This window comes from Oncorhynchus gorbuscha, linkage group LG13 (genome assembly GCF_021184085.1).
Source record: "Oncorhynchus gorbuscha isolate QuinsamMale2020 ecotype Even-year linkage group LG13, OgorEven_v1.0, whole genome shotgun sequence".
Classification (NCBI taxonomy): Eukaryota; Metazoa; Chordata; class Actinopteri; order Salmoniformes; family Salmonidae; genus Oncorhynchus; species Oncorhynchus gorbuscha.
This window is the reverse complement of record NC_060185.1, coordinates 18,441,893-18,457,085: the sequence shown is the minus strand read 5'-3', so window position 1 is coordinate 18,457,085 and position 15,193 is coordinate 18,441,893. Positions and strand designations below refer to the sequence as shown.

Below are 15,193 nucleotides of genomic sequence, written 5' to 3'. Positions count from 1 at the left end.
TCTCTATCTCTTTGTCTTTCTGTCTTCTCCCCCTCTCTCTACCTCTCTATCTCTTTGTCTTTCTGTCTTCTCCTCCCCTCTTTCTCTCTCTCTCTACACACTCTACAGTCTCCCTGTCTTCCCCCCACCCCCCCCTCTCTACCTCAGTCTCTACCTCTCCCTGTCTTCCCCCACCCCCTCTCTCTCAACCTCACTCTCCGTCTTCTCCCCCTCTCTCTCAACCTCTCTCTCTCTCCGTCTTCTCCCCCTCTCTCTACCTCTCTATCTCTTTGTCTTTCTGTCTTCTCCTCCCCTCTTTCTCTCTCTCTCTACCTCTCTTGCCCTGTCTTCTCCCCCCTCTCTTTTTTCCTTTACCTCTCTCCGCCCTCTCTTTTTCTCTCTGTCTTTACCAGGTGATGGAGGTGAAGGGTCAGATGATTCATGTCCCAGAATCATCTACTCTGATGTTCCTGGGTTCCCCCCGCGTGGACAAGCTGGAGGAGCTGATGGGCAGGGGCCTCTACCTGTCAGACATCCCCATCCACGACGCCACGCGTGATGTCATACTGGTGGGACAGCAGGCCAAGGCACAGGACGGCCTCAAGAACAGGATGGACAAACTCAAGGTACAGTCACACACACACGTGCACACACACACACAGTCACACACATACACAGTCACACACACACACAGTCACACACACACAGTCACACACACACACAGTCACACACACACATACACATGTGCTCATACTTATTATTCTGTCATGTCGATGTTCAGCCGTGGACTCATCCGTCTTCAGAAGAAGAGGACAGGCGTCTGTCACTAAACCTTTACTCCATCATCCTCATTCTACTATATCCCTCTGCTCTTCCCCAGGCCACTCTAGAAAAGACACACCAAGCTCTAGAAGAGAACAGGCGTCTGTCACTAAACCTTTACTCCATCATCCTCATTCTACTATATCCCTCTGCTCTTCCCCAGGCCACTCTAGAAAAGACACACCAAGCTCTAGAAGAGGACAGGCGTCTGTCACTAAACCTTTACTCCATCATCCTCATTCTACTATATCCCTCTGCTCTTCCCCAGGCCACTCTAGAAAAGACACACCAAGCTCTAGAAGAGGACAGGCGTCTGTCACTAAACCTTTACTCCATCATCCTCATTCTACTATATCCCTCTGCTCTTCCCCAGGCCACTCTAGAAAAGACACACCAAGCTCTAGAAGAGAACAGGCGTCTGTCACTAAACCTTTACTCCATCATCCTCATTCTACTATATCCCTCTGCTCTTCCCCAGGCCACTCTAGAAAAGACACACCAAGCTCTAGAAGAGAACAGGCGTCTGTCACTAAACCTTTACTCCATCATCCTCATTCTACTATATCCCTCTGCTCTTCCCCAGGCCACTCTAGAAAAGACACACCAAGCTCTAGAAGAGGACAGGCGTCTGTCACTAAACCTTTACTCCATCATCCTCATTCTACTATATCCCTCTGCTCTTCCCCAGGCCACTCTAGAAAAGACACACCAAGCTCTAGAAGAGGACAGGCGTCTGTCACTAAACCTTTACTCCATCATCCTCATTCTACTATATCCCTCTGCTCTTCCCCAGGCCACTCTAGAAAAGACACACCAAGCTCTAGAAGAGAACAGGCGTCTGTCACTAAACCTTTACTCCATCATCCTCATTCTACTATATCCCTCTGCTCTTCCCCAGGCCACTCTAGAAAAGACACACCAAGCTCTAGAAGAGGACAGGCGTCTGTCACTAAACCTTTACTCCATCATCCTCATTCTACTATATCCCTCTGCTCTTCCCCAGGCCACTCTAGAAAAGACACACCAAGCTCTAGAAGAGGACAGGCGTCTGCTACTAAACCTTTACTCCATCATCCTCATTCTACTATATCCCTCTGCTCTTCCCCAGGCCACTCTAGAAAAGACACACCAAGCTCTAGAAGAGAACAGGCGTCTGTCACTAAACCTTTACTCCATCATCCTCATTCTACTATATCCCTCTGCTCTTCCCCAGGCCACTCTAGAAAAGACACACCAAGCTCTAGAAGAGGAGAAGAGGAGGACAGTAGACCTTCTCTACTCCATTTTTCCTGGTGACGTGGCCCAGAAGCTGTGGCAGGGGGAGTCTGTCCCCGCCAGGAAGTTTGATGATGTCACCATGCTGTTCTCTGACATCGTGGGCTTCACGGCAGTGTGTGCCCAGTGTACCCCCATGCAGGTCATCAGCATGCTCAACGAGCTCTACACACGCTTCGACTACCAGTGTGGAATACTGGACGTGTATAAGGTAAGAACACACCTGTTTCACTACCAGTGTGGAATACTGGACGTGTATAAGGTAAGAACACACACCTGTTTCACTACCAGTGTGGAATACTGGACGTGTATAAGGTAAGAACACACACCTGTTTCACTACCAGTGTGGAATACTGGACGTGTATAAGGTAGGAACACACACCTGTTTCACTACCAGTGTGGAATACTGGACGTGTATAAGGTAGGAACACACACCTGTTTCACTACCAGTGTGGAATACTGGACGTGTATAAGGTAGGAACACACACCTGTTTCACTACCAGTGTGGAATACTGGACGTGTATAAGGTAGGAACACACACCTGTTTCACTACCAGTGTGGAATACTGGACGTGTATAAGGTAAGAACACACACCTGTTTCACTACCAGTGTGGAATACTGGACGTGTATAAGGTAGGAACACACACCTGTTTCACTACCAGTGTGGAATACTGGACGTGTATAAGGTAGGAACACACACCTGTTTCACTACCAGTGTGGAATACTGGACGTGTATAAGGTAGGAACACACACCTGTTTCACTACCAGTGTGGAATACTGGACGTGTATAAGGTAGGAACACACACCTGTTTCACTACCAGTGTGGAATACTGGACGTGTATAAGGTAGGAACACACACCTGTTTCACTACCAGTGTGGAATACTGGACGTGTATAAGGTAGGAACACACCTGTTTCACTACCAGTGTGGAATACTGGACGTGTATAAGGTAGGAACACACACCTGTTTGCACATGCACATCCTGTGCACTCAGTGCATGCGTGTTATATGTGTCAGGGTTGGGGTCGATTCTGAATTGAGTTGTGAATTGTTCTTTAATTCCAATTAAATGATTTGAAAAATAATTTGAATTGATTTGCAATTCAAATATTTTATTTGAATTGAATTTTAATTGGCCACACCCCACAGGAACCAGAATTTGAATTGAATTTTAATTGGCCACACCCCACAGGAACCAGAATTTGAATTGAATTTTAATTGGCCACACCCCACAGGAACCAGAATTTGAATTGAATTTTAATTGGCCACACCCCACAGGAACCAGAATTTGAATTGAATTTGAATTAAAGGAATTAGAATTTAATTCAATGAAATTGAAATGCATTATTTATTCCACACATCACCAGAGCAATGTTTATTTAGACTTCATGCATGGTTACCTTTACCATTTAGCATAAGGTTGAAACATTTCATCTTTAAAACTCATTCTCTTTAACAATTTTAAATAATTACAGTGGTCTGGAAATATTGAAAGATCATGTTGTCGGTTGTCCATAATAATTCATAATTCCCTTAATGTTTTGAAATATCAGAATAAATGTGTTTTTCACCCCATAATACATTAGATCAAACACTGCAGTATGGAAGGGAACAATCTAACATCTCATGACAAAGAAGAAAACTGTTTAACATCTTTCAGTTATAATAAAATGTACATTTCATATGGTATGTGTATTGTTTGCATGAATAAGTGGCATATCCTTTTTATAAAATATTTGTCAAATTAATGAACTTTCATGTTTCACATCTCAGTTGATTCATATTATATTCAAATTCTTCTTCCTGTGGGGTGTGGCCAATTCAAAGTTATTGTTCACAATTGACTCCAACCCTGTTGTGTCATCTGTCCACATAGGAGAGGTTTAGTGCAATTGAGTAATTTTATTTTATTTATTTATACATTTTAATTATTTTTAAAAACTAGGCAAGTCAGTTAAGAACAAATTCTTATTTTCAATGACAGCCTATGAACAGTGGTGCTGCCGTGGGTAAATACAAGGATCAATCAAGTTGTTTTAAATCAGAAACGTGTGTGTGTGTATGTGGAAAAACACACTGATTAATGGCCAATGTAACGGTGCTTAACATGAGTGTGTCAGTACTGGCTACATGACAGACTGGCATTACAGCAAGGCCCAGTGGGTCCATTAACAACCATCACTCCCTCTATCCGTCCATTAACAACCATCACTCCCTCTATCCATCCATTAACAACCATCATTCCCTCTATCCGTCCATTAACAACCATCACTCCCTCTATCCATCCATTAACAACCATCATTCCCTCTATCCATCCATTAACAACCATCACTCCCTCTATCCATCCATTAACAACCATCACTCCCTCTATCCATCCATTAACAACCATCACTCCCTCTATCCGTCCATTAACAACCATCACTCCCTCTATCCGTCCATTAACAACCATCACTCCCTCTATCCATCCATTAACAACCATCACTCCCTCTATCCGTCCATTAACAACCATCACTTCCTCTATCCGTCCATTAACAACCATCACTCCCTCTATCCATCCATTAACAACCATCACTCCCTCTATCCGTCCATTAACAACCATCACTCCCTCTATCCATCCATTAACAACCATCACTCCCTCTATCTGTCCATTAACAACCATCACTCCCTCTATGCACCCCTCCATCACTACATCAGCTCTCATCCTTTGCCAGGGTTTGATCCAGTACAGATAGACAATTCCCTTCCCTTCCTCTCTCCTCACCCTTCGCTTCCTCTCTCCTCACCCTTCCCTTCCTCTCTCCTCACCCTTCCCTTCCTCTCTCCTCACCCTTCGCTTCCTCTCTCCTCACCCTTCGCTTCCTCTCTCCTCACCCTTCGCTTCCTCTCTCCTCACCCTTCCCTTGCTCTCACCTCACCCGTCCACTTGTTTACTTAACTCTTCCCCTTCTCTCTTTCTATTGCCATGTTCTCTCGTCTCCACTTTCACCTCTCTCCCCTCTCTCTTTTCCTGCTCCATGTGAGTAGAGAGGAGAGAGAGAGAACTATATGTTCCATTGTCATGGTTACTTTGGATAGTTGACTGAGACTGGATGAGAGTTGTGTTTCTTGTTGTCAGGTACAGCTTTTGCAGGGGGGGGGGTTTAAAAATGGTTTTATAATTTTTTATTCTGAAAATAGTTCAATTTGATAAATACTAAAATCAAAAGAAATGCTCATGGCTTCATGGACTCTCCTCCAATCCCCATGTAGATTGAGACTATAGGCGACGCCTACTGTGTTGCGGGCGGGCTCCACCAGAAGATTGACAGCCATGCCAAGCCAATCGCACTCATGGCCCTGAAGATGATGGAGCTGTCAGAGGAGGTGTTAACGCCGGACAGCAAATCCATCAAGGTGAGTCTTTGCTTGGCACGGTGAGGGGGGGCACTTTCTCCCTCACTCTCTTTTTCTGTCTTATTTTCTCTCTCCCTTTTCACTCCCCCTCTCTCTCCCTTTCTTTCTCTCCTTTTTCACCCTCCTCGTTCTCTGTCTCTCTTCTCATTCAAATGTAAATGTGGTTTACACCTATAATTTAAAGCATCTGTAAGCTGATCATTGTGGTGCTGTTTTGTGCGGTGTTGTTATGTGCTAGCTGGGTTGTGCTATTGTGTTGTGCTAGCTGTTTTGTGCGGTGTTGTTTTGTGCTAGCTGTTTTGTGCGGTGTTGTTATGTGCTAGCTGTGTTGTGCTAGCTGTTTTGTGCGGTGTTGTTATGTGTGGTGTTGTTTTGTGCTAGCTGTTTTGTGCGGTGTTGTTATGTGCTAGCTGTGTTGTGCTATTGTGTTGTGCTAGCTGTTTTGTGCGGTGTTGTTTTGTGCTAGCTGTTTTGTGCGGTGTTGTTATGTGCTAGCTGTGTTGTGCTAGCTGTTTTGTGCGGTGTTGTTATGTGCTAGCTGGGTTGTGCTGTTGTGTTGTGCTATTGTGTTGTGCTAGCTGTTTTGTGCGGTGTTGTTATGTGCTAGCTGTTTTGTGCGGTGTTGTTATGTGCTAGCTGGGTTGTGCTATTGTGTTGTGCTAGCTGTTTTGTGCGGTGTTAATAATATAATAATAATTTATGCCATTTAGCAGACGCTTTTATCCAAAGCGACTTACAGTCATGTGTGCATACATTCTACGCCCGGGATTGAACCCACTTGTGCTGTTGTGAAGGACCATTGTGCTGGGTTGTGCTGTTGTGTTGTGCTATTGTGTTGTGCTAGCTGTTTTGTGCGGTGTTGTTATGTGCTAGCTGTTTTGTGCGGTGTTGTTATGTGCTAGCTGGGTTGTGCTATTGTGTTGTGCTAGCTGTTTTGTGCGGTGTTGTTTTGTGCTAGCTGTTTTGTGCGGTGTTATGTGCTAGCTGTGTTGTGCTATTGTGTTGTGCTAGCTGTTTTGTGCGGTGCTGTTTTGTGCGGTGTTGTTATGTGCTAGCTGTGTTGTGCTAGCTGTTTTGTGCGGTGTTGTTATGTGCTAGCTGTGTTGTGCTAGCTGTTTTGTGCGGTGTTGTTATGTGCTAACTGTGTTGTGCTAGCTGTTTTGTGCGGTGTTGTTATGTGCTAGCTGTTTTGTGCGGTGTTGTTATGTGCTAGCTGTGTTGTGCTAGCTGTTTTGTGCGGTGTTGTTATGTGCTAGCTGTGTTGTGCTAGCTGTTTTGTGCGGTGTTGTTATGTGCTAGCTGTGTTGTGCGGTGTTGTTATGTGCTAGCTGTTTTGTGCGGTGTTGTTATGTGCTAGCTGTGTTGTGCAGTGTTGTTATGTGCTAGCTGTGTTGTGCGGTGTTGTTATGTGCTAGCTGTTTTGTGCGGTGTTGTTATGTGCTAGCTGTGTTGTGCGGTGTTGTTATGTGCTAGCTGTTTTGTGCGGTGTTGTTATGTGCTAGCTGTGTTGTGCTAGCTGTTTTGTGCGGTGTTGTTATGTGCTAGCTGTTTTGTGCGGTGTTGTTATGTGCTAGCTGTGTTGTGCGGTGTTGTTATGTGCTAGCTGTTTTGTGCGGTGCTGTTATGTGCTAGCTGTTTTGTGCGGTGTTGTTATGTGCTAGCTGTGTTGTTCCACAGACAGAAGGGGTAACACAGACACGTCACAGGGGCCATAACGCTGAAGAATCCTTTTAGGGCGTTCTTTCACCAAATCAACGTTTATTTGTCACGTGCCCCGAATGCAACAGGTGTTATAGACATTTACATTACATTTACATTTAAGTCATTTAGCAGACGCTCTTATCCAGAGCGACTTACAGTGAAATGCTTACTTATAGGCTCTAACCAATAGTGCAAAAAATGAATTAGGTGAACAATAGGTAAGTAAAGAAATAAAACATCAGTAAAAATACATTTTCAGTAGCGAGGCTATATACAGTAGTGAGGCTATATACAGTAGAGAGGCTATATACAGTAGAGGCTATATACAGTAGAGAGGCTATATACTGTAGCGAGGCTATATACAGTAGAGAGGCTACATACAGACACCGGTTAGTCAGGCTGATTGAGGTAGTATGTACATGTAGATATGGTTAAAGTGACTATGCATATATGATGAACAGAAAGTAGCAGTAGTGTAAAAGAGTGGGTGGCGGGACACAATGCAGATAGTCTGGGTAGCCAATGTGCGGGAGCACTGGTTGGTCCGGCCAATTGAGGTAGTATGTACATTTTAAATGTAATATTACCGTTATTTAACTAGGCAATTCAGTTAAGAACATATTCTTATTTTCAATGATGGCCTAGGAACAGTGGGTTAACTGCCTTGTTCAGGGGCAGAGCGACAGATTTTTATATTTTCAGTTTAGGGATTGGATCTTGTAACCTTTCGGTTACCAGTCCAACGCTCTAACCACTAGGCTACCTGCCGCCCCACATGATTGTATAGTTAAAGTGACTATGCATATATGATTAACAAAGAGTACCAGCAGCGTAAAAGGGGCACACAATGCAAATAGTCTGGGTAGCCATTTGATTACCTGTTCAGGAGTCTTATGGCTTGGGGGTAAAAACTGTTGAGAAGCCTTTTTGTCCTAGACTTGGCACTCCGTTACTGCTTGTCATGCGGTAGTAAAGAGAACAGTGTATGACTGGGGTGGCTGGAGCCTTTGACAATTTTTTAGGCCTTCCTCTGACACCGCCTGGTGTCGAGGTCCTGGATGGCAGGCTGCTTAGCCCCAGTGATGTACTGGCCCGTACGCACTACCCTCTGTAGTAACTTGCGGTCTACAGGCCGAGCAATTGCCGTACCAGGCAGTGATGCAACCTCTCGATGTTGCAGCTGTAGAACCTTTTGAGGATCTCGGGACCCATGCCAAATCCTTTTTAGTTTCATGAGGGGGAATAGCTTCATCGTGCCCTATTCATGATCGTTTTGATGTGTTTGGACCATTCTAATTTGTTGATGATGTGGACACCAAGGAACTTGGAGCTCTCAACCTGCTCCTCTACAGCCCCGTCGATGAAAATGGGGGCGTGCTCGGTCCTCCTTTTCCTGTAGTCCACAATCATCTCCTTAGTCTTGGTTGAGGGATAGGCTGTTATTCTGGCACCACCCTGCCAGGTCTCTGACCTCCCTATAGGCTGTCTCGTTGATGATCAGGCCTACAACTGTTGTGTCATCTGCAAACTTAATGATGGTGTTGGAGTCGTGCCTGGCCATGCAGTCGTGGGTGAACAGGGAGTACAGGAGGGGACTGAGCACGCACCCCTGAGGGGCTCCAGTGTTGAGGTTCAGTGTGGCAGATGTGTTGCTGCCTACCCTCACCACCTGGGGGCAGCCCGTCAGGAAGTCTAGTATCCACCACCAAATATTGTAGTGTCCAAGTCCTAAAGCAATGGGACACCCTAAATCTTTCCCAGATTATTACAGATTATTAGATGGTATAGACCCTTTCTTCTTTAAGGTTGCTTCCCCTATTACCGCCAAGCCAATCTCCAACCTGTTTAACCTGTCTCTCCTCTCTAGGGAGGTTCCCATTGCTTGGAAGGCAGCCACAGTTTATCCTTTATTTAAAGAGGGAGATCAAGCTGATCCTAACTGTTATAGGCATATTTTTATTTTGCCCTGTTTATCAAAAGTGTTGGGAAAACTTGTCAATAATCAACTGACTGTCTTTCTTGATGTCTATAGTATTCTCTCGGGTATGCAACCTGGTTTCCGCTCAGGTTATGGATGTGTCACCGCAACCTTAAAGGTCGTCAATGATGTCACCATTGCCCTTGATTCTAAGCCATGTTGTGCTGCTATTTTTATTGACTTGGCCAAAGCCTTTGATACGGTAGACCATTCCATTCTTGTGGGCCGGTTAAGGAGTATTGGTGTCTCTGAGGGGACTTTGGCCGAGTTTGCTAACTACCTCTCTAAAAGAGTGCAGTGTATAAATTCAGACAATCTGCTGTTTCAGACACTGCCTGTCACCAACAACGTAGCTCAGTCAGGAGGAAGCTCTCTCATCCATTTATATGCAGATGATACAGTCTCATACTCAGCTGGCCACCCTGGATTTTGTGTTAAATGCTATACAACAAAGCTTTCTTAGTGTCCAACAAGCTTTCTCTACCTTTAACCTTGTTCTGAACACATCCAAAACAAAGGTCATGTGGTTTGGTAAGAATAATGCTCCTCTCCCCACAGAGGTGATTACTACCTCTGAGGGTTTAGAGCTTGAGGTAGTAACTTCATACAAGTACTTGGGAGTACGGCTAAACGGTACACTGTCCTTCTCTCGGTACATATCAAAGCTGCAGACTAAAGTTAAATCTAGACTTGGTTTCCTCTATCGTAATCAATCGTCTTTCACACCAGCTGCCAAACTAACCCTGATTCAGATGACCATTCTACCCATGCTAGATTACGGAGACATAATTTATAGATCGGCAGGTAAGGGTGATCTCGAGCGGCTAGATGTTCTTTACCATCAGATTTGCAACAAATGTTCCTTATAGGACACATCACTGCACTCTATCCTCCTCTGTAAATTGGTCATCTCTGTGTACCCGTCGCAAGACCCACTGGTTGATGCTTATTTATAAAACCCTCTTAGGTCTCACTCCCCCCTATCTGAGATACCTACTGCAGCCCTCATCCTCCACATACAACACCCGTTCTGCCAGTCACATTCTGTTAAAGGTCCCAAAAGCACACACATCCTTGGGTCTCTCGTCTTTTCATTTCGCTGCAGCTAGCGACTGGAACGAGCTGCAACAAATACTCAAACTGGACAGTTTTATCTTAATTACTTCATTCAAAGAAGACTCAAGTGATGGGCACTCTTACTGACTGTTGTGGCTGTGTTGCGTGATGTATGGTTGTCTCTACCTTCTTGCCCTATGTGCTGTTGTCTGCCCAATAATGTTTGTACCATGTTTTGTGCTGCTAACATGTTGTCGTCATGTTGCGCTGCTACCATGCTGTGTTGTCATGTGTTTCTGCCTTGCTATGTTGTTGTCTTTATGTCTCTATTTATGTAGTGTTTTCTCGTGATGTGTTTTGTCCTATATTGTTTTTTCAATTTGTATTATTATAATTGTTTAAATCCCAGCCCCCGTCTCCACAGGGGGTCTTTTGGTAGGCCGTCATTGTAAATTAGAATTTGTTCTTAACCGACTTGCCTAGTGAAATAAAGGTTAAATAAAATAACTTGTGAGAGGAAGTCCAGTAGTGGGAGAGGATGAAACTAGGTGAAACTGGGCCGACATCGATGAAACATCTGATCTCAAAGCATTTTTCTCTTCTACTATGAACACACACATTGCACTACGTTTTATAGACTTGATACTTTGCCAAAGTAAACAAATTAATACTTTTTTATCAGAAGTGCAAAGTTCAAAATTAGTTTGTGCACACGTGCACTTCACAGAGGGGGGGGGGGGCAGTATGACGGTATTTGATGTTATTTGATGCTTTTGAATAGTAAAAGTTCTAAATTTGCTTTATGAGTAGTACGTGACCCTAGTGAGGCAACCCATACCTGTACATTCTAAGTTATTTCAATGGGTCTTTCTCCATTCTGATTTTTATACTGTTCAATTCAAATTCAACCAAAAATAATCTCCTGCATTTCCATCAATTTCTGCATATCAAATCAAACTTTATTTGTCACATGCGCCGAATACAACAAGTGTAGACTTTACCGTGAAATACTTACTTACAAGCCCTTAACCAACAGTGCAGTTCAAGAACAGAGCACTCAATTGAGATAATATCCACACTGCCACGTAGGGCTGCACGATATGGGCAAAAAAACGAGGCCTTATTTTTAACCAAATGTTGCAATTGCGATTTGACTTGTGATTCAGAGCAAAACACTTGGGTGAACTGTTGGAATCATGGAAATATAATGATTATTCTAATTCTATTAGTTAGAATATAATAGTGGGCACTTCGAATACAGTGTTATGTTGACATGACAATGAATGAAGATGACAGGGAGGCGTAATTGTGACAGGGTAGGAACCAAAGGCTACATTAAATGTTTCTTCGTGTAGCCAACATATTCATGCTTCACTTATTCTTCTTTGATTTAGAAGATACTGTTGCATCTACGAGAGCAGAGAGGGAAGAGAGAGAAGAGAGGGCAGAGAGGGCAGAGAGAGCAGAGAGGGCTGAGAGGGCTGAGAGGGCAGAGAGGGCAGAGAGAGCAGAGAGAGCAGAGAGAGCAGAGAGGGCTGAGAGAGCAGAGAGGGCTGAGAGAGCAGAGAGGGCAGAGAGAGCAGAGAGAGCAGAGAGGGCAGAGAGAGCAGAGAGAGCAGAGAGGGCAGAGAGAGCAGAGAGAGCAGAGAGAGCAGAGAGAGCAGAGAGGGCAGAGAGAGCAGAGAGGGCAGACAGAGCAGAGAGGGCAGAGAGGCAGAGAGAGCAGAGAGGGCAGAGAGAGCAGAGAGGGCAGAGAGAGCAGAGAGAGCAGAGAGGGCAGAGAGAGCAGAGAGAGCAGAGAGGGCAGAGAGAGCAGAGAGAGCAGAGAGGACTGAGAGAGCAGAGAGGGCTGAGAGAGCAGAGAGGGCTGACTCAAGTAGCAGAGTAAACTATAAAAATGGACGTTACACACGGCGTGTCACATTTAACAAACCAAACATTAAAATATCTTTATAGAAGGTAAAGTAAAAACCCAAACCAGTCCGCGCATCAGTACCGGTAGATAGTCAAATATGGTGTACCGCCCAGCCCTGCTATCTTGGGTTAGTTCTGAATATCTTTGGCTGTGCTGTGTTGTGTTGTGTTGTGCTTTGCTTTGCTTGCTGCTCGTTGGCCTGGCTTACAGTCCCAGATGTGTGTGTGTTGATATAATCATCTGTGTCATGGCACATTGGGAAGAAAGTTCTTAACCAGCTGTAGATGCTGACAATGGAGCCCCTCTCATATTCCCCTTCATTGACAACTGATGAGATGAAACGTCTCTTCACAAGGAATAAAGCACATGCGCACACACACAGGCACACATGCACAGACACAAGCACATATACACACACGGACCAACACTACAATGTTTGTGTTTTTTTGTTGTGTGTGAGTGTACAATAAATGTGTGTGTGTGAAAGTGCGTATGCATGCTTGCAACTTGTGAGCTACAGCACCTATGTGTGTAATTCACTTATTGCGAACACATCGGTCGCCACGGTGATGGATAGAACATGGGAATGCGTAGTGTGCAGTTACCATGGTGATGGGAGAATTGTGGCGTGGCAGCAGGACTGTTTTTGGCTAGGTAATGACGGTTGTTTCTGTTAAGCTGATGTTTCATGTCTTACAGGAAATAGTTGAGCTTTGTGTTGGGCTGTTTTGTGTTCGGTTAGAGAGAAAGTCACGTTCAGGCAATCTGCCTTTCTCCCGTCTCCACAGGTAGAGAGGCCCTTTTCTCTTACATCCAGCTGTCTATGTCAGTTGGCCAGTAACGCTGTCAGAGTCAACATTGTGTTTGTGTGTGATCATCTGTCTGTGAGTGTGTGTGTTGGCTCAGAGCTCCAGGTTGTTTTTTAGCTTGCTTCCACCTAGACATTCTACCAAATGGCAACCAGCAATAAAAATCACCAACCTCACACAACCTTTAAAACACAACCTATGTCTCTCTCTGTTGTCATGACAACAAGACAAGGGTGCTGCGAATCACATGTAGTCACCACCAAAATTATTGACACCTTGATAGAGATGACAAAATACTGTATAAAATAAATAATCCAAATACAGAGCATGGGGAAATTAGATTATTTTATACTAATACAATTACTGAGAGAAAAATGGGGTGTCATTAATGTTAACTCCTATCTTTTTGAGACAGAAAAAAATATTACTTGTTAAACAAATATTTTTTCTGAGCAATTGTTTTAGTAGAAAATAATATAATTTAGAAATTTTGAGCATAGACTATATCTCAAATCAAATGTATTTATATAGCCCTTCGTACATCAGCTGATATCTCAAAGTGCTGTACAGAAACCCAGCCTAAAACCCCAAACAGCAAGCAATGCAGGTGTAGAAGCACGGTGGCTGGGAAAAACTCCCTACAAAGGCCAAAACCTAGGTAGAAACCTAGAGAGGAACCAGGCTATGTGGGGTGGCCAGTCCTCTTCTGGCTGTGCCGGGTGGAGATTAACAGAACATGGCCAAGATGTTCAAATGTTCATAAATGACCAGCATGGTCAAATAATAATAATCACAGGCAGAACAGTTGAAACTGGAGCAGCAGCACGGTCAGGTGGACTGGGGATAGCAAGGAGTCATCATGTCAGGTAGTCCTGAGGCATGGTCCTAGTAGCCTCGCTACTGTATATAGCCACGCTACTGTATGTAGCCTCGCTACTGTATGTAGCCTCGCTACTGTATATAGCCACGCTACTGTATGTAGCCTCGCTACTGTATGTAGCCACGCTACTGTATGTAGCCACGCTACTTTATTATGCCTCCCTATTGTACAGTGGGGCAAAAAAGTATTTAGTCAGCCACCAATTGTGCAAGTTCTCCCACTTAAAAAGATGAGAGAGGCCTGTACTTTTCATCATAGGTACACTTCAACTATGACAGACAAAATGAGGGAAAAAATACTGAAAATCACATTGTAGGATTTTTTATGAATTTATTTGCAAATTATGGTGGAAAATAAGTATTTGGTCAACTACAAACAACCAAGATTTCTGGCTCTCGCAGACCTGTAACTTCTTTTTTCACTAAGCTACACCTGTTGTATTCAGCGCATGTGACAAATAAACTTTGATTTGATTTTGATTCACACAAAATCACATGTTCTCTACTCTGACAATGAATCCACAGATGAAAGGTGAAACCTTGTTAGTTTCTAGTAACTTCACCAACTTTAAACATCTGCTATCTGAGCAGCTAACCGATCGCTGCAGCTGTACATAGTCTATCAGTAAATAGCCCACCCAATTTACCTACCTCATCCCCATACTGTTTATATTTATTTACTTTTTTACTCTTTGCACACCAATATCTCTACCTGTACATGACCATCTGATCATTTATCACTCCAGTGTTAATCTGCTAAATTGTCATTATTCGCCGACCTCCTCATGCCTTTTGCACACAATGTATATAGACTCTCTTTTTTTCTACTGTGTTATTGACTTGTTAATTGTTTACTCCATGTGTAACTCTGTGTTGTCTGTTCACACTGCTATGCTTTATCTTGGCCAGGTCGCAGTTGTAAATGAGAACTTGTTCTCAACTAGCCTACCTGGTTAAATAAAGGTGTTCTCAACTAGCCTACCTGGTTAAATAAAGGTGTTCTCAACTAGCCTACCTGGTTAAATAAAGGTGTTCTCAACTAGCCTACCTGGTTAAATAAAGGTGAAATATTTTTTTTTTTTTAAGAATCTCTCTTAGTTCAGTCTTCTGTGGAGTTTATATGCCTTTGGCAACCAACTTTAAGGTGCATTACTGCAACCAACTGGACTGGAGGGTGGACCTCGTTCATTTTTCAATCACCCTCGTGGGTATATGCTCCTAATAACCAGGCATGACTTGCACTGCGTCAAGCGTCTTAAAAAGAACCAAGTTGTATTTTTAGTGCCTCTGGCTTCACAGACGCGGGCCAGCAGTTTGTATGAAATTATAGATTAACATGTATGTGTAAACTTATTTTGCAACACGCACGCAACGCGGCCGGTGTGG

The 15,193-nt window shown here is 43.9% G+C and overlaps 1 protein-coding gene across 1 annotated transcript in view; it reads left to right on the top strand.

Moving 5' to 3' along the window:
- LOC123992555 (guanylate cyclase soluble subunit alpha-2-like) overlaps positions 1–15,193 on the top strand; it is a 124,526-nt gene that overhangs the window by 71,572 nt on the left and 37,761 nt on the right. Inside the window, exons 5-7 of the mRNA XM_046293769.1 lie at positions 393–605; positions 2,015–2,287; positions 5,326–5,469. Of these exons, the coding sequence (XP_046149725.1) occupies positions 393–605; positions 2,015–2,287; positions 5,326–5,469 (630 nt within the window). The remainder of the gene's footprint in view (positions 1–392; positions 606–2,014; positions 2,288–5,325; positions 5,470–15,193) is intronic.